Source organism: Taudactylus pleione, unplaced genomic scaffold, assembly GCF_031769625.1.
Source record: "Taudactylus pleione unplaced genomic scaffold, aTauple2 ptg000574l, whole genome shotgun sequence".
Lineage (NCBI taxonomy): Eukaryota > Metazoa > Chordata > Amphibia > Anura > Myobatrachidae > Taudactylus > Taudactylus pleione.
In genome coordinates this window covers 1,553,286-1,576,973 of record NW_028284976.1, presented here as the reverse complement: position 1 = coordinate 1,576,973, position 23,688 = coordinate 1,553,286, and the positions used below count along the sequence as shown (strand labels likewise).

At 40.0% G+C, this 23,688-nt stretch overlaps 1 protein-coding gene across 1 annotated transcript in view; it reads left to right on the top strand.

Moving 5' to 3' along the window:
- The window catches only part of LOC148481549 (complement C3-like), a 318,755-nt gene that overhangs the window by 173,136 nt on the left and 121,931 nt on the right, over positions 1-23,688 (top strand). The window contains exons 20-21 of the mRNA XM_088453278.1: positions 8,339-8,478; positions 12,183-12,395. Of these exons, the coding sequence (XP_088309404.1) occupies positions 8,339-8,478; positions 12,183-12,395 (353 nt within the window). The remainder of the gene's footprint in view (positions 1-8,338; positions 8,479-12,182; positions 12,396-23,688) is intronic.

Here is a 23,688-nt window from a genome sequence, read left to right as displayed (position 1 = left end):
ACACTGTATCCGACATCGCAAGCTGGGATCACCATAGCAACCATCGCAACCAATATTCGCGATGGTTACTCCTTTGGTCAGGTCGTGGGAGCTGAAGCTTCGTGCAGCCTGAACGGGTGCTGGTCACATAAGAGGCCAGGAATCTGTATCTGCCGCACTCCTGAAAAACAGGGGATGACACGCCCCTGCTCTGCCCCCGCAAACATCGCAGCATGTCAATTATGCTGTGGCTTGGGGGAGTCTGCGAGCATAATCGCAGGACCCTGCCTGCTCAGACGCAGACCCAGAAACATCGGAGATTTATGTTCATTATCAGATGAATGTACTTCTCTGAATCAGTCCCATTATCAGGCCCAAAATCTTCCAAACTGAAAAGGACAAAGGGCAGTCAATTGCTATTTAAAGTAAGTAGTCCAGCAGGTAATGAGGGGCAAATTGCTTTAGTTAAATATATAGGGGAGAGAATGGCTAATCATGAGGTTTAGAGACTGAAATTTTATCATAACACTCATGCAGAATTATAGGGCCCTAAACATTATTCCCTTTTAATACAAGTTTACTATGGATTTCGATATTAATACCACAATTCAATACAAATCTACAGGTCCATCTCTTCTTGGGAGGAGATTTAAAAAAAAATTAATTTCTCTATATTAATCAAATAAAGTTTAGATAGTGTGCTCTGAGTTGCACATTTAGATAACTAGTCTTTGTGTACCCTACAAATGCTACTGGATACTTACATCTCAATGAGGTTGAAGGGCTACACAATATATGGTCTAATATCGATGTAGTTGTATTTTTATACTAGACATTGACAAGCTCCAAACACAGTCCCAGTCCATGGGTCACACAGGAAGCAACCAACAATCACAATACCACTAAACCACCTCCTCTCTCTGCGACTGTGCAATGTCAACATGCTAGGAGTGGCCTCAGGGCCTGATTCAGCAGATTATCGGGAATCTGCGCGTGCGCAGGACCCATTCTGTGAGGGTGCAGAATGGGTCCTGCGTTGTCGCACGCAGACCGTTGAATGCCTCTGCCTGATTGACAGGCAGCAGCATTTAATGGTCGGTGTGGAGGCAGGGTCGGCCGGCGATCCCGGCCGACCAACGCAGTGTCCTGGGCTCTCAAGCCGGCCAGTCTGAGTAACCTGAGGATTAAGAAAGAACAAAGGAGTGTGGACATCAGCACACAACATATATTACAGGAAACCCTTTAGTAATTTGATAAATAAGGGGTGCTGCCAAAAGACAAATAAATATGTATATTCAAAAATACCTGATGGGAAGAGAAAAGAGAATTGTCTATGATATGGCGCACAGTAATGTAGTTGAAAATAAAAATCAATCTTTATTGGGTATTCATTAAAATGCCCCCAACATGGGACATGACCAGCGAAATAAAGGTTAAAAGTAGAAAAAATAATATATAAATGTGAAGATAATTGAAATATGTGAAAATAAAAATGAAAAAAAACCCTTGCAGTGTGACCGTATTCTTATTCCTAGGTCAATATATGGATGAAACTCTGAGTCAATATATCACTCTCTTAGATTAGAGAAATGGTAATAACTAAATTAGGTTACTTCTTATTCCAGAAGATCATTCCCATATGGTGATTATTGTGATTGCAGGATTACAAAATCTTACTGCAATTCGTGCACATGCATGTGTCAGTTCTAGGTAACCTTAGTTAGGCATTAAATGTGTAAAAAAATTATTTTTGCTCCACATTTATCCTTATATATGGGCAATCTGAGAGCCTCAGTATTTATGATATAGGAAGTTTATTTCTCACATGCTATGTAGATATCATATCTTATCCAATTAATGCTTATTATTCCGCATGCGTGTTTATCACCCTTATAAAATTATTTGTTGTGGGTATCCTCCCTGTTAATATGATGAAATAATATCTATTAATTCACCACCTTCCTGCTGGGTAGTAATATTGTATTAACTTGCCTATTAATGAAATCCCACTATAAACGGAACTTGTCTCCAACATAAATATACCACTGTGGTCTCGATATAATTTTGAGCACCCTATAGGTCTATTTGTCATGTGTATTGAAATAGTACAAAGAGTCCTACTTTAAATATATCAAGTGGATAGACTGCTACTATTTTGGCTCTGCTGCAAATATTCCATCACATAGATACAATGTTGCGAGGTGTGGACTTCAATTGAAAACAGAGTTTCTACATAGCCATATGACTCATTACACAACGGAGTGACATGGTGTAAACTTATTATTATTATTTCATCTTATATTAGTATTATGACATTATTAGTTTACAACACATGTGGTACACACAATGGGCGTGCCAATGCACGTTTCGCTGTAGGTCAGCTTTGTCAAGGCAAGGCGATTTACAGCCTCACACTATATTCATATCCGCTAACCAATCAGAATCTACTTGCCAGTCACGTGATTATCCCGGTAAATCACAGACCATCTAGCATTCTTACTGACAGTCCTAACTCTCATGCAATCAGATGTGCTGTTTCAGTCACTGCTGTTGGTGGGTGTTTTTTTTCCACTAATAGGATTACAGATACATTGTATTTGTGACAGATGTCATTTTTATCCAAAGGTAATCAATGAAAATATTAATATTTAGAAAGTTTATTGTTCTATCCAGTAAGTATAAGTATATTTCTCCGGACGCCTAAACTGGATTATATGGCAGTTGTGACACTGCTAGTCCTCTTGTTAGTATACTGGTAGGAAATGCATTATATATTAAATAATAATTGAGTAATGTTGTGACAGAACTATATATGTTTAAATCGCAATGATACTGAGAGTATAATATATTCATTGTGAAAAAATCGCAAAAATCTATTAAAAATAAATGCTCATTAAAAAAAATAAATAATTATATATATATATATATATATATATATATATATATATAGCTAAATATAATAAATTACCAAAATAAAACACTGAAACATGGAAAAGAAAAAAATGGGATAAGAGAAATGAGAAATAGCGACAGAGGAGCAGGAACAGAAGCCAGGTCCACTCCCTCTCTGAGATATCTTTAAACTCAAAGCTGGAGGGATCGGACCGGACGATCCGCCCCCCAGTCACAAGGGAAAAAACAAAGTACATAAAACAATAAGAGCAGTAGAATCAAAAAATATATGAATTAATGTGGGGGGTTTGCAATGTCATCCCTCCCAAACCCGAGATATATTTAGACTCAGGGTGGAGAGGGAAGGCAGTGACACTCATAGAAAAAGAAAAAGGGGAATCTGCAAACAAAAATAATATAATAACAGAATAAACAACCAATTGGCTACCAACGTACAGCCCCTAGGGACCTAGGGTTCTGATGTCACTCACCAATAGCTGGATATCCTGGAATAATCACAATTGATGTCAATACATTGTTGATAACAGAACATCCCATCAGATTTATTATAAATCATTACTAACCATATCATATCAAAAATATAAATAAAGAAGATTCATGTGAGTAGAAACACATCAGAAATAAAGAAACCCTAATAATTTAATACAGCAGAAATACTCAAAAGATCAAAAATTATATATTAAATCGTGATGCATAGATGTGAATTTATAAAAATGATAATGCTAGATAATCATTATTGTGAAAACGTAGAATATTATACATATATACATGCATACATACATCCATATGCATGCACATACCTATATTTATAAATGTGTATCAGTGTCAGTGATACTATTACGAAAACTGGAATAGATAAAGTGAACTGTGAAAATAATATGAACCTACTTATAGATAATAAATCACACAATCTTGTGAATAATTGAGTCTACTATATACCTAATGATTATCTGAGTACATACAGTCAGGTGCATAAATATTGGGACATTGACAGAATTTTCATATTTTGGCCTCTATTCACCACCACAATAGCTTTAAAATTAAACAAACAAGATGTGCTTTAACTGCAGACTTTCAGATTTAATTTGAGGGTAATTACATCCAAATCAGGTGAACGGTGTAGGAATTACAACGGTTTCTATATGTACCTCCCACTTTTTAAGGGGCCAAAAGTAATGGGACTATCAACTCAAAAGCTATTTCATGGACAGGTGTGGGCTATTCCCTCGTTATTTCATTATCAATTAAGCAGGTAAAAGGTCTGGAGTTGATTCTAGGTGTGACATTTGCATTTGGAATCAGTTGCTGTCGACTCTCAATATGAGATCCAAAGAGCTGTCACTCTCAGTGAAGCAAGCCATCATTAGGCTGAAAAATCAAAACAAACCCATCAGAGAGATAGCAAAAACATTAGGTGTGGCCAAATCAACTGTTTGTAACATTCTTAAAAAGAAACAACGCACCGGAGAGCTCAGCAACACCAAAAGACCCGGAAAACCACGGAAAACAACTGTGGTGGATGACAGAAGAATTATTTCCCTGGTGAAGAAAAACCCCTTCACAACAGTTGGCCAAATCAAGAACACTCTCCAGGAGGTAGGTGTATATGTGTCAAAGTCAACAATCAAGAGAAGACTTCACAAGAGTGAATATAGAGGGTTCACCACAAGATGTAAACCATTGGTGAGCCACAAAAACAGGAAGACCAGATTAGAGTTTGCCAAACAACATCTAAAAAAGCCATTACAGTTCTGGACCAACATCCTATGGACAGATGAGACAAAGATCAACTTGTACCAGAGTGATGGGAAGAGAAGAGTATGGAGAAAGAAAGGAACTGCTCATGATCCAAAACATACCACCTCATCAGTGAAGCATGGTGGTGGTAGTGTCATGGCGTGGGCATGTATGGCTGCCAATGGAACTGGTTCCCTTGTATTTATTGATGATGTGACTGCTGACAAAAGCAGCAGAATGAATTCTGAAGTGTTTCGGGCAATATTATATGCTCATATTCAGTCAAATGCTTCAGAACTCATTGGACGGCGCTTCACAGTGCAGATGGACAATGACCCAAAGCATACTGCAAAAGCAACCAAAGCGTTTTTTAAGGCTAAAAAGTGGAATGTTATGCAATGGGCAAGTCAATCCCCTGACCTGAATCCAATTGAGCATGCATTTCACTGGATGAAGACAAAATTGAAAGGAAAGTGCCCCAAGAACAAGCAGGAACTGAAGACATTTGCAGTAGAGGTCTAGCAGAGCATCACCAGGGATGAAACCCAGCGTCTGGTGATGTGTATGCATTCCAGACCTCATGCTGTAATTGCCTGCAAAGGATTTGCAACAAAGTATTAAAAAGTGAAAGTTAGATTTAGGATTGTTTAGTTTGTCCCATTACTTTTGGCCCCTTAAAAAGTGGGAGGCAATAATAGAAACCATTGTAATTCCTACACCGTTCACCTGATTTGAATGTAATTACCCTCAAATTAAATCTGAAAGTCTGCAGTTAAAGCACATCTTGTTTGTTTCATTTCAAAGTCATTGTGGTGGTGAATAAAGGCCAAAATCTGAAAATTCTGTCAATGTCCCAGTAATTATGCACCTGACTGTATATAATGCAATCATAACGCAGAATTAAAATCTATTCACAAGTAAGACATTTGAAATATAGTGAAAAAAAGGGGGGGTTATATTTATTTATATATTAACAAACTGAAAGAAAAAATAGTCAACTCCAATAGATGTTGATGGGCCATTATTTATCAAGTGGATATTAAATCAATCTTAGATCATTTATCTCAATATAATTCTATAATATCACCAATAGGCTTAATTATTCGAAAGTAAAAAATAAATAGAATTTTTTTTTTTAGATTATACTCAACAGATTTAAAAACACAATATGCATGTGAGAAAACTATTAGTGCATGAAACAATACAATTGTAGTCATCTGAAGAGTCATATTAAAATACAATGCGTCCTACTACAAGTTCTGAAAGGAATGTTGAAATTTCCATATTGATTCATATCTTTAACAGGAATCAGAGGAACGGTATATAACTATTATACTCATTGAGTCCCCTCGGATGTAAACTATCCATTAGAAATATCAGTTTGGTTTCTGCCCTCAAAAGTTCTTCATCCAAATTACCTCCGCGAATCCCCATTTGAATGTGTTTCATCCAAAAGACCTTCAAAGCATTAGGATTGCTTCCATGATATTTATAAAAATGTCTGGCTACAGATGTAAGGTGTTTAAATTTAGCCAATCTTGATTAGCATTACGGATTTTACCGATATGTTCTAATATCCTTACTTTTAAAGGTCTGGAGGTTTTGCCCACATATATTATGCCACAAGGTCATTCTAAATGGTATATTGTTCCAACCGTGGTACAGGTAATGTAGCTCTGAATAGTCCATTTTTTTGTTGTATTTGTCATAGAACCATTTTATTGGAATCATATTCTTGCACGCTTTACAGTGGCCGCAGCCATAAGAACCTTTCTTTTTGTAAAGTGGTTTCTTATTCATAGTTAGATGACTATGGACAAGTTTATCTTTGATATTCTGTGACCTCCTCCAACTAGTTTGGATTCTTGCTGGTAAGATTGTGGCCAAATCGGTATCCATTTGAAGAATAGGCCAGTGTTTCTGGAGAATACTGTTGATTTCTCTCCAATGTACATTGAAGGTTCCAATAAATCTAAGTGTTTCTTCCTCTTGTTTCTTATTTTTTGGTTTCAACAATGAGTTTCTAGAATATTTTTTAGTCTCTTTAATCAATTTTTTGATTACATTATTGCTGTACCCCCTGTCTTTGAGTCTCTCACTTAGTTGTCATTGTCTAATCTCAAATGACTCTGCAGTAGAACAGTTACGTTTAGTTCTAAGTAATTCACCTTTTGGGATTGCCCGAATAGTAGCGGGAAAGTGAGAGCTACTTGCTGTGATTTTCATATACATGTCAGTTATAATATGACCTTCTTCCTCAATTTTAATTGTCAGACCAGGAAGTGTATTTCCTTTTGGCTCATGACATAAGTTAGTTTAAAGTTCGGGTCATTCCTGTTAAGGATGGTAATGAATTCCTCGAATAGCAATTTGTCACCTTCCCATAGTATCAAGATATCATCAATATAGCGCAAGTATATTAATATATTGTCAGTGTATTTCTCATAGGACTCATTAAAGACTACTTCTTTCTCCCACCACCCCAGGTAGAGATTGGCATATGTGGGGGCACAAGCTGTCTCCATTGCCGTACCCCTAACCTGGAGGTAGTGGTGCTCATTACATATGAAGTAGTTATTTGTTAGTACAAAATTCAAAAGATTGATCAGAAAGTCACTAAAATCATTATATGTTCCCATATTCAGGAAGTATCTGACAGCTTGTATCCCATTTTCATGGTTGATACTTGTATAGAGACTTTCTATATCACATGATACTAACCATACATCAGGGTTCACAGTCAGATCTTGAAGTTTGACTAGTACATCCATTGTATCTCTCACATATGATGGTAATGTGAGCACATATTTATGTAGATGTTGGCCTACAAATACACTAGCTTTTTCAGATAGATTACCTACCCCTGATGCTATTGGTCTCCCTGGTGGCGTTTGTTCGTTCTTGTGTATCTTTGGCAGGAGGTACAGTGTAGATGTTTTCGGTTTATCTGTTTTCAAAAATTCGCAGTCTCTGAGGCTTACCCAGCTGGCCGGAGGCCCGGTGCAGTCCACCATTGCGACCATCGACCACCAATGGTCACGATGGTGATCCCAGTCTGCGACCTCTGACGCAGTGCTGGGATTGCAAATGCAAGAGGGAGTGTCATACATCTCCTGCTGCATTTGCATAATAGCAAGGATCACATTGCAAAGCTGCCTGCGTGCAGCTTTGAAATTTCGATCCTTTCTGAATCAGGCCATCAGTGCAGTATGAGCTGCAGGGACTATGATTTATATAGATGTTGGTGAGAGGTGGTGCAGGTCTCTTCAGACCAGTGGCATCACAGATCTGCGCCGGAAGTGACAGTCACATGTCTGCCGGGTCACAGAAGAAGACACTAGAACCTCTGCTGCCACCAGGAGAAGGTAAGTGACCACTGGGCCACCAGAGACAGTTTGTTGACAGTTTATCATGTCGACAGTCACAATTTGGTGCGCCTGTATGGGGCTGTGAACAAAAACCATGAGTCTGGGTGAGATTGGGCCATGAGGAGGACGAGTTGCAGTGCCATCGCCAATGTTTCTATGACATGGCAACTAGCCCCCTTCGCAGCTAATAAGATAGAGCCCTATGTATGAGTATGTCATTATTTTCCTGGTTTACGTAATCTGTATGAGTTGTTACCAAGACAAGTACTCAATTAAGGGATAAAGTGAGCAATTTACTATTAAATCTCAGTAAAAATTAATACTGGTTTATTTTTTTCCAGGTATTTGTGTGTCAAACCCCTATGAGCTGATTACGTCTAAAACATTCTTTGTTGACCTAAGGATGCCCTACAGTGTTATAAGAAATGAACAAGTACAAATTCGAGCTATTGTCCACAACTACCTTTTAACTCAAGTCAAGGTTTGTTTTAAGACAACAATACACAAGACTAATGTGAAGTTTAATATATTTCTCTTTTCTCTGCAGACAAAAGGATATTATCTATCAGCATAGAGAGAGTGGCTACTATAATTGTGATTGGGCAGATTGTGAATAGATGGATGAGGTGCCAACTATGAGCCTGATTCAGAGTTGTATGCTATGCCGATATTTCCGCAATAGGAATGTCAGGCTTATAACAAGCGATGCAAATGGAGCCAATTTTCTAAATGTTGCAGGTCTAAACATGGATAAATAATAGAGGACACTGGCGCAAATTGTGTGTGATTCCCAAGTTATAATATAATTCAGTATATATGTCAAGAAATGTCAAGAAATACATTTAAATAAATAAGCTCTAAAATTAAAAATTTATACTTTTGGAACTATATGAGTAAAAGTGTTGACATATATATATATATATATATATATATATATATACACACACATATATATATATATATATATATATATATATATATATAACATTTTTTTTTTTTTATTCATATGTACAATCCTACACAAATTTATACAGTATGCATAGTTTTGTAGTCCATACATGAACAGAATATATTACAAACATGCAAGTCCCGTCACTGGTGGAAAATACTTACCGGTCATACAAAGGTCCTTTAAGGGATAAGATGATATCCATAGGGTGTAGAATAACATGCAGCCTAGTGCAGTCCCTATGTGGAAAATAACTGATGTAAAGTTTGCCAAAGTGGACTAAGAGTTTCCTGGTTCTGCCACAATAGAAATTCTTCTTCTTCAAGTTATTTGGATATCCTGAATAAATACTCCAGTACAGCAGCTTGGGCTCAGATTATAGCAGCCTGACGTATTTCCCTGTCATTTTACAGCTTTCTCAAAGACTCACAGTGCCTTTGAAAAAGCTGTAGGATGACAGGGAAACGTATCGGGCTGCTAAAGAGCCAAAGCTGCTGTACTGGAGTATTTATTCAGGATATCCAAAGAGCTTACACTGGAATAAGAATTTCTATTATGACAGAATCAGGGAACTCTTAGTCCACTTCAGCAAACTTTATATTAGCCGTGGGATATATTTTCCAAGAAGGGACTGCACCAAGCTGCATATTATTCTACACCCTATGGATACCATCTTATCCCATAAAAAGTCCTGTGTGAGACCAGTAAATATATCTGCACTACATAAACTTTAAGTGACATTTTCCACCAGTGACAGGACTCCAAATACAATATAGCATTATTTTTTTTCCACTTAGGTGGTAATTCACCCCATTATCACCTATATGTTTTGACATGTTTTCATATGTTTCAGTAGATCTAATTAGGTCTTGCATGTTTGTAATGTATTCTGCATATGTATGTACTACAAAACTATGCACAATGTATACATTTGTGTAGGATTATACATATAAATTAATAAAAAAAATGAAAAAAAATAATATATATACAATATATATATATATATATATATATATATATATACACATACAGCCAGGTGCATAAATATTGGAACATTGACAGAATCTTCATATTTTGGCCTCTATTCACCACCACAATGGCTTTGAAATGAAACAAACAAGATGTGCTTTAACTGCAGACTTTCAGATTTAATTTGAGGGTAATTACATCCAAATCAGGTGAACGGTGTAGGAATTACAACGGTTTCTATATGTGCCTCCCACTTTTTAAGGGGCCAAAAGTAATGGGACTATCAACTCAAAAGCTATTTCATGGACAGGTGTGGGCTATTCCCTCGTTATTTCATTATCAATTAAGCAGGTAACAGGTCTGGAGTTGATTCGAGGTGTGACATTTACATTTGGAATCAGTTGCTGTCGACTCTCAATATGAGATCCAAAGAGCTGTCACTATCAGTGAAGCAAGCCATCATTAGGCTGAAAAATCTAAGCAAACCCATCAGAGAGATAGCAAAAACATTAGGTGTGGCCAATCAACTGTTTGGAATATTCTTAAAAAGAAAGAACACACCGGAGAGCTCAGCAACACCAAAAGACCCAGAAGACCATGGAAAACAACTGTGGTGGATGACAGAAGAATTATTTCCCTGGTGAAGAAAAACCCCTTCACAACAGTTGGCCAAATCAAGAACACTCTCCAGGAGGTAGGTGTATATGTGTCAAAGTCAACAATCAAGAGAAGACTTCACAAGAGTGAATATAGAGGGTTCACCACAAGATGTAAACCATTGGTGAGCCACAAAAACAGGAAGACCAGATTAGAGTTTGCCAAACAACATCTAAAAAAGCCATTACAGTTCTGGACCAACATCCTATGGACAGATGAGACAAAGATCAACTTGTACCAGAGTGATGGGAAGAGAAGAGTATGAATTCTGAAGTGTTTCGGGCAATATTATATGCTCATATTCAGTCAAATGCTTCAGAACTCATTGGACGGCGCTTCACAGTGCAGATGGACAATGACCCAAAGCATACTGCAAAAGCAACCAAAGAGTTTTTTAAGGCTAAAAAGTGGAATGTTATGCAATGGGCAAGTCAATCCCCTGACCTGAATCCAATTGAGCATGCATTTCACTGGATGAAGACAAAATTGAAGGGAAAATGCCCCAAGAACAAGCAGGAACTGAAGACATTTGCAGTAGAGGCCTAGCAGAGCATCACCAGGGATGAAACCCAGCGTCTGGTGATGTCTATGCATTCAAAGTATTAAAAAGTGAAAGTTAGATTTAGGATTGTTTAGTTTGTCCCATTACTTTTGGCCCCTTAAAAAGTGGGAGGCACATGACTGTGTGTATATATATATATATATATATATATATATATATATGTGTATGTGTGTATATATATATATATATATATATATATATATATAGAATTTTTTTCATTTTTTTTATTAATTTATATGTATAATCCTACACAAATGCACCTGACTGTATATATATAAGCATTTTTACTTATACATTTCTATAAGTTAAACATTTTTTATTTTTAGAGTTTTTTCATTTATTGATATACTGTACATTACACTCTGGAAACTCCCGTGACAGTGCTGTTAATTTTAGTTTGTCTTCTGTACTAAACTTAGATAAGTAGCTAGATTACCACATGATACATGGGGAGAGAGACAGCCGCACAAAGCCAACCAGATGAGACTGCAGGGGAGATGTATCAAACCTTGGAGGGAGATAAAGAAGAGAGCCCTGCTGTCCCAGACTATATTACATGGTTGGCTGCTGCCAGCTAGACTTGTGACCATTCTTTGCCTAGAGATGAGCTTACCCTATCTGGTCGAATTCTGTTTAAGATGAATTGTCTAAAGCCTCTCCAGAAATACTATACCTAACAATGAGTCCTTATGAAGGGCTAGCACTCCCTATCAGCTACTGTTCCCAAGCATGCTTCAATCAATGATACACAAAATGCCAATTTGTATATACCAGCAGCTGGAAAAGAAGGGTTATCTAGAAAAGTTACACAGAAAAGAGCCCCCTAGCACATTGCTGTGAACCAGTAAAGAAATCTCCTAAAAGACTGCCTGTTTAGCCTCTTTTATATCTTACATTAGTCAGGGTGAGAAAAGACTGACACTGTCTTTATTTCATGTAAAACTTTTGTGTGCTTGATGTTGTTTCATCATTAGCTTACTTTCTCGGCTCCCTAACCTTACTAGCATGACTTATTTCATGTAATGCAAATGTATTATCTCTGTTTTAGGTGAAGGTAAAATTCCCTTATAACGAGAATGTATGTAGTTTAGCGTCTAAATCAAGCGGTTATCAAGAGACTGTGTCAATAGCAAAGAAATCTACAAAAGTGGTTTATTTTGTAATAATTCCGTTGGAAACTGGAAAACTTGATATTGAAGTACAGGCTCAAGTGTTCGGTCAAGGCATAATAGATAGAGTGAGGAAATCACTCATTGTGTTGGTATGTATGATTTTTTGTTTTTATTAATGTTATAGATACAATGTCATTATTAAATTGAAAAAAAAACAAGTTATGAGTGAAAAATTCAGACCATAGCTATGCATTTCAAATCTTTTTTATACAACAATATATGATTGAAAATACCTGAGGCCACTGAGTAAATTATTACCATATACTAGGCCTGTTTCCAAGTTGGGCATTAGTAAAACATCCAACACAAGCACCCAATGTCTTAGTTCTAAGCATGCATCCAAGACTCACTCCGCATGCGCCCCGATGGTTACAACCAAGGGACCATCTTAAAATTGTCTGGAGATCCATGCAATATTGATGGGCATTCCTTGAAGGTGACTAGCGGGTGGGGGGCTGGCTAATGGTGGCTTGTGTGTGGGTGGCATGTTAATGTCTGGGATTGCGTCTGATGCAGTTCCACTAACATTAGCATCCATAGACCCAAGGACATTCTGGTACAATGTGCGATGATGTGGCTGATGGATCTGCCGAAAGCACATCTTTGTATGCATATCGTCAGATTCATGCCACGACCAGTGGGCATCTCAATAGGATCTTTTTCATGTCTTTTATCCTGAAATATGCCTCTTAGTCTAAAACAGATGTGACAAACTGCTTTATGAGACTGTTTGTTTAATTAGATATGAGACACTTGTATATCTGTGTGCGGGTTTTTTTTCCTAGATCCATTGTGCTTCCTATACAGATTCATTCGCACACAGATATACAGTGGCGCATATCAAATTAATCAATGCAGTCTCGTGAAGTTTTTGTTGCAGCTGTTTGCAACTAAGATGCTTTTTTAGGTGAAAAAGATGCAAAAACATGCTTGGTCCAAGCTGAGTCAATTGGGACCTGGCAGCTCTCTTGCACCAGGCATCTCTTGCCGCTTGCCGTATTGATGCTACGTGTATGATGACACATCTGTACGTACTGCCCTACAAGGGGATATACTAATAACAATGGTGTTTTTTTTATAATATTTGATTACCGCTGTGAAATACGGAGTTCCAGGATTGAGCCTGAGGCAGAATATAAGACATTGCTTCCGCCTTCTATCTCTCCTTACATAAATACACCCTCTTTTCTTTTAATACATACACTAGACCTAGGCTCATATCCAGAGTAAGATGATAAAAACATATAATTGTACACTTTGTGTTGCTTTCAAGTATATGTTAAATGTTGAAGACTGCTTTGTAAATGAAGATTACAAATATCTTAAAATTAAGTCTGTGTACTAGTCGCACTTATTTACAAGTCTTTTAATGATTTGAATATAATGAACTCCTAATAGAAAAAATAAATTATTTTTACCGGTCATCACTTTGCAAGTGGTACATTAATTACTTATTAACTATAAATAGTTACCAAATAGTCAATTGTATATTAGCTTAAGTATTGCTTAATAAAATCCCTCAGTGCTATCATAAATATAAGAGAAATAGTATATTTCGTCATACAATCTATTGATATTTTTCTGCTTTATTCCTATTTTATTTCTATTTTTAAATATATACTTACTGTATGTTTTGTAATAAAATTTTTGTTTCATCATTGTGAAAAATGTTTAAAACTAAATATAAAATTTAAAAAAATGTAGGGCTCAATTCAATTAGCCTTGATGATCTCACATATGCAAGTAATCGCTACGGCAGACCAAACTTGCACAAAAGTGCTCGCAGTCCCATAGGGCTCAGAGCAAAATTGTGCGAATTTGAGCTTGGAGCAGGCCACGAGGGATGCAAGATGCAGTGCCGTTGCTGGCATTTTAACACCATGGCACCGTCAACTCTCACCCTTCATGGACAATTGGATTAACCACTTTGTCTTTAGTCCTTAGAACCAATATTAAAAAATAGCCTTACTAGTCCTGACATGATCTGATATATTAAAGGGTTTGTGACTCAAAAAGTCACTGAATATGGTCTCTTGTTTGATGAAATTAAGCTTACGGAGTTGGAATCCCCCATTGGTTTGAGTCTCCCAAAGTTCTAATATTATTTTCTTTTTTGGAAATTTATATTCATATTTTTACTTGTAATAATTTATGAAACAAATCGATGGTTTAGAGCAGGGTTGGCCAACCCGCGGCTTTCGAGCCGCATGAGGCTCCTTTGAGCTTCTATTGCGGCTCCAAGCTCGCAGCTCGGCAGACCCCCATTATTACTGAGAATACTGGTCTCTGAAGCCATCAGAGACTAAAGAAGCCTCTGATCACTTCAGAGGCCAGCGTTCCCAGTAATGCAGTTATGTGAGGAGCCCACACGCCTGCTGGATCCAGTTAGATCCAGCAGGCAATGGAAGCAGCTGCAACGGTGGGACTCAGGAGCCCTGATGGCGTGGAGCGGTGCCAGCATGAAGGTAAGTTTCTTCATAGGGTTGTGGGCGGGGAGGGGGAGCTATTACTGGTGGCACTTCCTTAGGGGGCACAGCTACATGGCACAATGCAGAAGGGGCACAGCTGCTGGAGGCATTGCTTTATGGACACAGCTACAGGGGGCATTGAAGAAGGGGCACAACTACTGGGAGCATTACATAATGGGCACAGCTCCAAGGGGGCATTGCATAAGGGCCACAACTAATGGGGGCATTGCTTAATGGGCACAGCTACAGGGGCATTGCAGAAGGGGCACAACTACAGAGGGCATTGCATAATGGGCACAGCTACAGGGGCAATGCTTAAGGGACACAACTACTGGGGCAATTGCTTAATGGGCACAGCTACAGGGGGCATTGCTTAAGGGCCACATCTACTAGGGGAATTGCATAATGGCCACAGCTACATGGGGCATTGCATAAGGGCCACAACTAATGGGGGCGCGCGCATGCCATCGGCTCTTTCGCTTGACTACATATATTTTTTGCCTCTTTGCCTCCGACTGGTTGGCCACCCCTGGTTTTTTAGAGATTCATAAATTGACATAATCGTTATTATTTATGAAACAGATCAATAGTTAAGAGATTCATAATTTGACATAAAGATAAAAGGGAATGTAACACTCTCTTTAGTATTTTGCACAGCATAGCATTTAGAGGACTTATTTAACACACACGCACACTATTGAAACAATTGAAAACCTATATCTAGCAAATGGTAAAATTACATAAGACTGTAATAATAATTTTTGATAAATAAAATATATAATTCCTTTATGGATAAGTATAGAAAAACAATTATGTATGTACATATAAAGACGTTTGTGTGTGTGTGTGTGTATATATGTGTATATATATATATATATATATATATATATATATATTAGGGATGTGCAGGCTCGGATAGGTTCGAGTTTGCACGTGGAGTTCGGATTTTTCCCTCCAAAAAAACGGAACTCAGAACGAGGCAAAACGTCATCTTACATGGACGAACATCATCATTCCTGGTCTTTTGTCCAGGAATGATGATGTTCGTCCATGTAAGATGACGTTTTGCCTCGTTCTGAGTTCCGTTTTTTTGGAGGGAAAAATCCGAACTCCACGTGCAAACTCGAACCTATCCGAGCCTGCACATCCCTAGTATATATATATATATATATATATATATATATATATATATATATATAGGCACACATAGATAAATCTATGCACGCATGTGCACAACTATTTATAATACCCCTGGATGAATAGTTTAAATAAAGAGTCATTATTAATAAAAACCTATTTTTAAACCATAAACATAAATGTAGCATAAAAGACAAACAAAAAAAAACAACTAAAAAAGTAAATATGACCCAAGAGCATAAGAAGAGATGGAAGGACCAACATATAAATCTTCAAATCGGGTGAACTATATTATGTTATTAACACATTCTAATGTTTTTATGATATTGAATGTTACAATTTAGTAAAGATTTTAAAGATTATTGCGCTTCTTACGATTTGTATTATTTTCTGCTAATTTACTACATAATGCTGAAGAGGGAATCTGTAGGGCTAATGCGAGAGTTTGTGCATCTGCTAATGAAAACCTGCGCCACCTATTGATATTTTGCAAACCATCATCATTAGTATTGCACTTTCACCATCCCCATGCTATGAGTAAGAGATCTATCAACAAACAGGCTTCCCTTCCCCATATCCATGAGTCAGAATTGTTCTGAGATTTTGATACATGCCTATGGCACTCTCATGATACTCACACAAGTCAGGGTGGTTCCATGCTTTCTCATTGTTTCTGCCCTGAAATGCCTTATTGCACGTAAAGACAGATACATCCGTTCCATTTGACTGAGAATAGGCCCTGGGTATGATATGTACATCCGTAGAATAGTACTATGTAAAATTTAATGTAGGAGCAGTGCCAATGTGCCCAATCTCTGCGACCTAAGGAGAACTACTGGGTTTCCAAAAGAAACGGAAGTGCATAGGAAAAAAGGTGGCTTGATAATACTTTGGCTCGTGGTTATGAACAGGAGCTTAGGTACACTAGTGATAGTGCAGGAGCCACAGACTTGTGATAAGCATTGATACTGGACTGGAACCGGAGTGAACAGACCAGGTCCACTGCGCAACCATGCATCTAGTGACCTGTGAAAGCCAGTAAGACCAAAGATATACTCCAGGAACAAGGGGGATCTCCGGAACTCAGAGCAGTATAGTACCAGTGGTATGATAGAAAGAAGACAGCAGCTGTACTCGCCAGCAGTGCCCTGAGAATTAAAGTTGGTATGGAGCATAGAAGCTGCCATGCTATTAGGTGACAATACACAGCGGCAAATGAAAGGCAGTATACTTGCTGACTGAGGCGAAGTGGTTGGAGCAGGTCTGTATGCAGCATGAGAGCAGCAGTGCTGGCAGGTAACGGAACACAGCAGCAGATGGAAGGCAGATCTGTAAGTAGCATGGACTCTGTAGTGCTGACAGGTAATGCTACACAGCGGTAGTGGAGAGCTGGTAGTTGTAAACTTGCTGGCTGACCAAAGTGGAAGAAGCAGGTCTGTGTACAGCATGGAAGCTGTGATGCCAGCAGGTGATGATACTCAACGACAGATGATAAATAGTGAGAGTCAACGAAGTAGTAGATAGTCAGAGGACATGATCACAGGATACAGGAGTAAGCCTGGAGCCTAGAACTTTCCTGGGAAGGAACACGTTGTTCAGACAATAGGTTGCTCACAGGAACTGGTTTAAATAGGTGGTGGTGAATAGCCATTGGTTGGACTCTTGAACACCACCACTGGATGCAAGATGACTGGAAATGTGTAGCCTAGGCAATAGAGGCAATGGACCCTGCATGTCAACAAGGGAAAGCCCAGGGCAGCGGTAACTCTGTTATGGTGTAGGGTTTTTTCAGCTGGCATGCATTAGGACCTCTGATACATCTGCATACATCCCTGACCGGCACATGCTGCATAACCATGAAGTCCATGCCATATTGTGTTGCAGCTGTAATTCAATCGAAAAGGAGGACCTACGTATTAATAGTCATTTGTCTCAGTTCTTTTAGCACATTAGTGTACATTATTGGGGTGTCAGACCCATTCTGTGGAGCATGGACTTTGTTGTATCCCCCAGTAATAGTGCAGTCTGCCCCTGTAGGCTCTAATGTTTGTGTGCCCATGCACCTCATGCCATGGAGGTTCCTGCCCATGGCAGTGGTCAAATAGCTGGCTTGATTGCCCTGAGGAATCGAGCATGCTGTGAGTTTGGGAAATCCACAATGCAGGTTAATGTTGGTATTGTTCTGTGCTAGTCTGGAGCATTGTGTATGGGTGGAAGACTGTTGTCAATTTGTGCATTTTTGTGTTGTGGTACTGATGTGTATACACCAGGGAACAACAAAGTTGTATGAGCGCCAGTGCCTCTGCCCTGAATTCCCATATGCTCCCATCGCCAGAGGTCAGTCCAAATTAAATTTTAGAATTGATATCACATTTACAGTATATTATACACTTGTTTCCTTACTGCATGATAATACAATTCAACACATAAAGTAAATTAAAATGTATGTGGACAAATGTTATGAAACTGTACAACTACACTAATCTTGCCATCAAAATAAGTGTTTTATTTGCATTTTTGTGGCATGACAACAATGATGGATAAAGTGGCTGATAAAGAGTTGGAAGTAAATCTGGAGTACATTACGCAAAAGAAATGTGCACAAAAAGCTTCTGTATGGGTCTGGTTTAAAACGAATCAGTGTGTACTTGCACCTGCCCTATAGAAGGCACAAAATATCCACCTCTTAACAGGTGTCATTTTGTTTACATGTGAGTGACTGAGTCCTCACTAATGATTGCCTACAGAAAAAGGCCTCTTCCCACAGAAGTGTCACCTCATCGATCGTACAGTTCAACAAAGCCCCGTTTGCCCTGTGCTCATTTTCTGACCATTTACACTGCAAATGTCTGCAAGGCACGCTCTGCAAATGAAGCTCCATTTTACTCATTTGCATGTATGTACTAGAATACGCCATATATGTAAAGATGAGTTATATATAAAATGCTTCTATTATTTGCTCCTGCATGTTAAGAGAAGGATTCTGCTTGAAAGCGAACCATAGTTTGTCTAAGATCCCAAGCTTGCTAAATTCACATTTCTTAGCAACAGGTATATTTAGAGAGGAGTGATACTGTGGGGTATGTTTACCAAAACTCGATTTTGATTGAGTTAAAATCGATCAAAATTGATCAACAATGTTGTGTTTCTGGGGCTAATTTATACTTTTGCTAATACTTGAAAAACCAGATAAAAAATTGTCTGTTAGTATATGTGTAATTTAGCCCCAGAAACACAACATTGATGTTGATCAATTTAGATCGATTTTAAATTGATCAAAATCGATTAAAATCAACATTTAGTAAATATATCCCTGTATGTTCAAAACTGTTAATTTGGGCGCAGAATTTATCATATTTTTCACAGCGAACTTTTGTCTCTCTGCTCTATTCCCCCTATCCGTTTAGTTCAGCCCAGAACTTCCCTATCATTTTTGCTTTGACCAGTCTATCTTCTTATACCTAACAACACCACAGATCAGAATGAATTGTTTATTGTCATCCAAGCACTTTTTATAGACTCTAAAACCTTGAAAATATGACTTTACAAATACATTGTAAAATGGAATTTGCACATCCACTGAATGGCCCATTTTCCAACAGCTTTTCTTAGCTGCAAGCTACACATACAATTGTCCTATGTGTGCCTGCACTGTAGATGCTGCTCTGTAATTTCATATTGGACAGTGGTGATTTGAGAGCTCAGACTCATGTCTCTAGATGGAAAGGGACCTGATCTGGTAGCTGGCAGGTATGTCCCATTCATTGCTGCTCTGCATATCATGGTGTACACAGCTGTGAAGTGTTCTTGGAGGCACTCATGGCCTGGTCCTTACCATTCAATGTGGGAGTTATGCTAGTTTTGTGCAAATCTCTCTATTTTTATGGGGAGGATCAATCCAAGATGGTGGCTACAATAGAGTTGCAAGTGTTGCATCTTATGATTGTAGTAGCAGGACATACTGTATAAGAGTATTTCTTGCTGAATGTGAGCTAGACATACCTTTCTTGTATTACACCCTATGCAAATAAACCGGATTTGCTGGGTGAGATATGTAAATGAAATACAGAGAACACTTTCATAGGGAAAATCTAAGATTAATTAGTGACCTTTTATTCTTGGTAAATTACTTGTTTTTGTTGCTGCCTCTCTCCAGCATCTGACAGGTAGGACAGAGCTGGTGCTCACTAGGACCTGATGGAGCTCAGCCAGACAGGCAAGACCTCTGACATACGCTACTGAATATGCAGACAGAAAGTATATCATACCACCAACATTATAGTACAGGGCATCACGCTAATTATAAGGGCACAGTCGTGCCCTTATATTAAGGCTGCATCTAAAAAAAATGGAAATCTCCATAGAGAATTCCAGAGGGGGGGGCATGGTGTTTAAGGGGCTATACCACAAAGCTGTTGGAGGTACCGAGCTGAAATTTGGCACGGCCAGGTAGAACTGTCTCTCAGTGCTGTGTGCTAAATTTCAAGAGCTATACATAAAAAATTAGGATTTGGGAGTAATCTAAAGTTCCAACTGTCACTGTTTTCTGACACTCTGTTAGGACCACTTTTTTGCTGTTCTCTATGGGTTTTTTTTTGGGAAGGCATAACTCAGGGTAGGGGGCGAATTTAGACTTTGGGTTTGTTTTATTAGGTAGCTATTGCTCCAGGGTACGTGCTTTTGGGGTTCAGGTAAATTAGAAAGTTACAGTTTTTAAACTATTACCTCAAGAATGCGCCATTGTAGAGATAGGACTTTTCAACTTGTTGCGCAGCATCAGTAGGAGACTCCAGCAGATGTACTCACTGTGGCTTCACTTGAGTGCACCAAGATGGCTGCCTTTTGCAGGAGTTAGTGGCACAGGAAAATGGCAATGGCAGCGGGTGGTAGCGGCGGGAACCGGCGGCGGTGCAGTCACCAGCGGCGGAGGTGGTGCGGGTGTCAGCGGCGGAGGCGGTGCGGGTGCCAGCGGCGAAAGTGGCATCATGGGTGTTGTGGGCAGTGGCGGCGGCGGCACTGCAGGTGTCGGCGGCGATGGGGGAACCCAGCGGCTGTTGTGGCATTGGCAGCGGGTCTGGATTCGAGAGTATCCAGTCCCCGCCAGCCATTCTGCCGAGTACGGCAGCAGCACCCATTTCAAAAATGGCGCCTAAGCAGCATTTTTGAAATTCAAAGATGGCAGCTGCGAGCCAATCACGGCTCACGACATCATCGGCGGGACCCGACAGAAGCAGCACCAGGACCCGGCAGCGGAAGCTCTGGGACTAGGCGCCTGAGTTCCTGCCAGCCATTCTGCCGAGAATGGCAGCGACGCCCATTTCAACAATGGAGCCTCAGCAGCCAGGGGAGCCCTTTCATCAGGCCCCCCAGCAGAAGCATCACCCCTGACCGCTAGTCAGTCCAGGCCAGGGATCCCTGGGGAGCCCCCGAATAAAAGGGTCCCCCTCTCCAGGCCCATGCTGATAGCCTGGGGCTATCCCCGGCACCCCTGGGCGGTGGGTGCCGGGTTGATTATGTAAAGTGTGGTGCAATTAAAGTTAAAATATTGCCTTTTGCTGTGGAACTACAGTTCCCAGCAAGCCTCCCCTGCATGCTGGTACTTGGAGAACCACAAGTATCAGCATGTGGGGTGTTCCTGCAGTTTCACTGCAAAAGCCATTTTAAAAAAACACACCACACGCACCGTAGAAAAGTAAAGTTTTATGAAAACATACATGCACACACACATGTACTCACACATGCACACAAAATGTCATATACTCACCTATGTATCCCTGTAGCTGTCCTCTTCTCCAGTAGATTATCCAATGGAGTACCTGTAATAAAAAAATCCATACTCACCTCACCTCCTATGCGTGGATCTGTCCACTTCATTCCAAAGTAGGCAATCCAGGGTCTTGGCAAAAGATAAAAAGGAAACACCCGTACCCACGAACATTAGTAGTGTCCTCTAAGGACACTACTACTCGAATGACAGCTCATGCCGTGGGATTTCAGTACAGAAATACCGGTGCGGAGCCTTCCGCCTCTCATCTAATGAGCGGTTCCCACCATTGACTTCAATGGTGAGAACCGAGCGTGCCCATTTCAAAAATGGCGCCTCAACACCATTTTTGAAATGTAAAGATGGCCGCCTTGAGCCAATCACTGCTCGCAGCGTCATTGCTCTGCCCCCTCGGCTGACTTATATAAGGCCAATGCAAGGCACCGTCCAGTCAGTCCATCGGCCGTGTAGCAGCAGACAAGAGCTGCTGAAGCAAGAAGAGGGCGGCGGCCTTTAAGCTCCTTTTCCTGGCCGCTGCCCTCCAGGTGAAGATGCCGTGGAAGTCCTAGGGGAATTGGCAGCCATGTAAAAGAGCTTAAAGGCTGCCACCCTCCAGGTGTAGGTGCGGAAAAGTAAAATACTTTAAAAAGCTCTTTTATTTTAGTATTTCTTTTGCAGGGGTACTATACTGTAGGTACGGCCCTTAATGCCCCGCCTACTGGTACTTCTGGTTCTCCAAGTGCCAGTGTGCGGGGATGCCTGCTGGGACTTGTAGTACTACTGCAAAAGACCAGTTTTATATTTTCATATGCACCACACTACACATACAACCCGGCACCCACCACCCAGGGGTGCCGGGGATTGTCCTGGACTATAAGCCTGGGCCTGGGTTGCCCTGGAGAGGGGGACCTCATTATTGGTGGGGGTCCACAGCTCCTCATGGATCCCCGGCTTCGGCTGACTAGTGATCAGGGGTGATGCTTCGGCTGGGGAGCCCGGTAAAAGGGCCTCCCCTGGCTGTGGCATCACCCCTCTGCTTGAAAGGGTCCGGTGCTGGTTCTGGTAAATACCCTATGCATTTTTTCTCCCTATATCGCCAAAACAGGACCGTCTCAGAGCCCAGTGCTGGTTGCTCAAAGTATGGGGGACCCCTACATTGTTTGTCCCCCGTATTTTGGCAACCAGGGCTGGGTCTGACTAGCCCCATGCTGGTTGTGCTAGATACAGGTGACCCCTATGCTTTTGGTCCCTTGTATTTTCAGAACCAGGACTGGTTGTGAAATGCCTGGGACTGGTTGTGCACTGAGGGGGGCACCTTTTTATTTATTTTACACATTCAATTTTTAACATAGATGGATCTCACTGATGCATCTGTCCATCTGTGACTTATTGATTTTATTTTCTCAAATTCATGCCCAGTACAGGTGAACCCACTGATGCCCCTGTCCACTTCACCGCTGCTGTCACTGCTCAGCACCCCCGCTGCTGCCGTTACCCTGCATGCCTAATGCCTTCCATTGTAGCCGTCTCTCACTCTGCACCTCCCAAACCACCTCCTATGTGCTGGCCCCTCTTCCACTAGTGCTAGTGTACCATTTTGTTGCCCATCTCCCCTGCAGGTGGCTTGGTTTGCTCCTCCAAACCCTGATAGTTAATGCATTTTAAAAAAGCAATGAAATTCCATAGGCAAGAAACCTTATGGTTTCACACATCCCATTAAGGCTTCTTAGACATGATCTGAAATTTCACAAAACCTGTGGAATTTCTGCCACTTAAACTTCAAAAAGCAATAAAATTACGATCATTAAGGCTGATGCCTTAATGGACACATTCCTTGCGTAATACAGATATGGTATGCCATGACACCATGTGGTTAACTGCAGATTCAGCACTCTCACAGAGTGACATTTCTGTCACTCATAAAATGGTGGTGTTGCTAATTCACAGAATTGTGTACTCATTGGAATATACACATGCAGTCTATGCAACTGAGGTCTGAGCAGTTATGTGGCA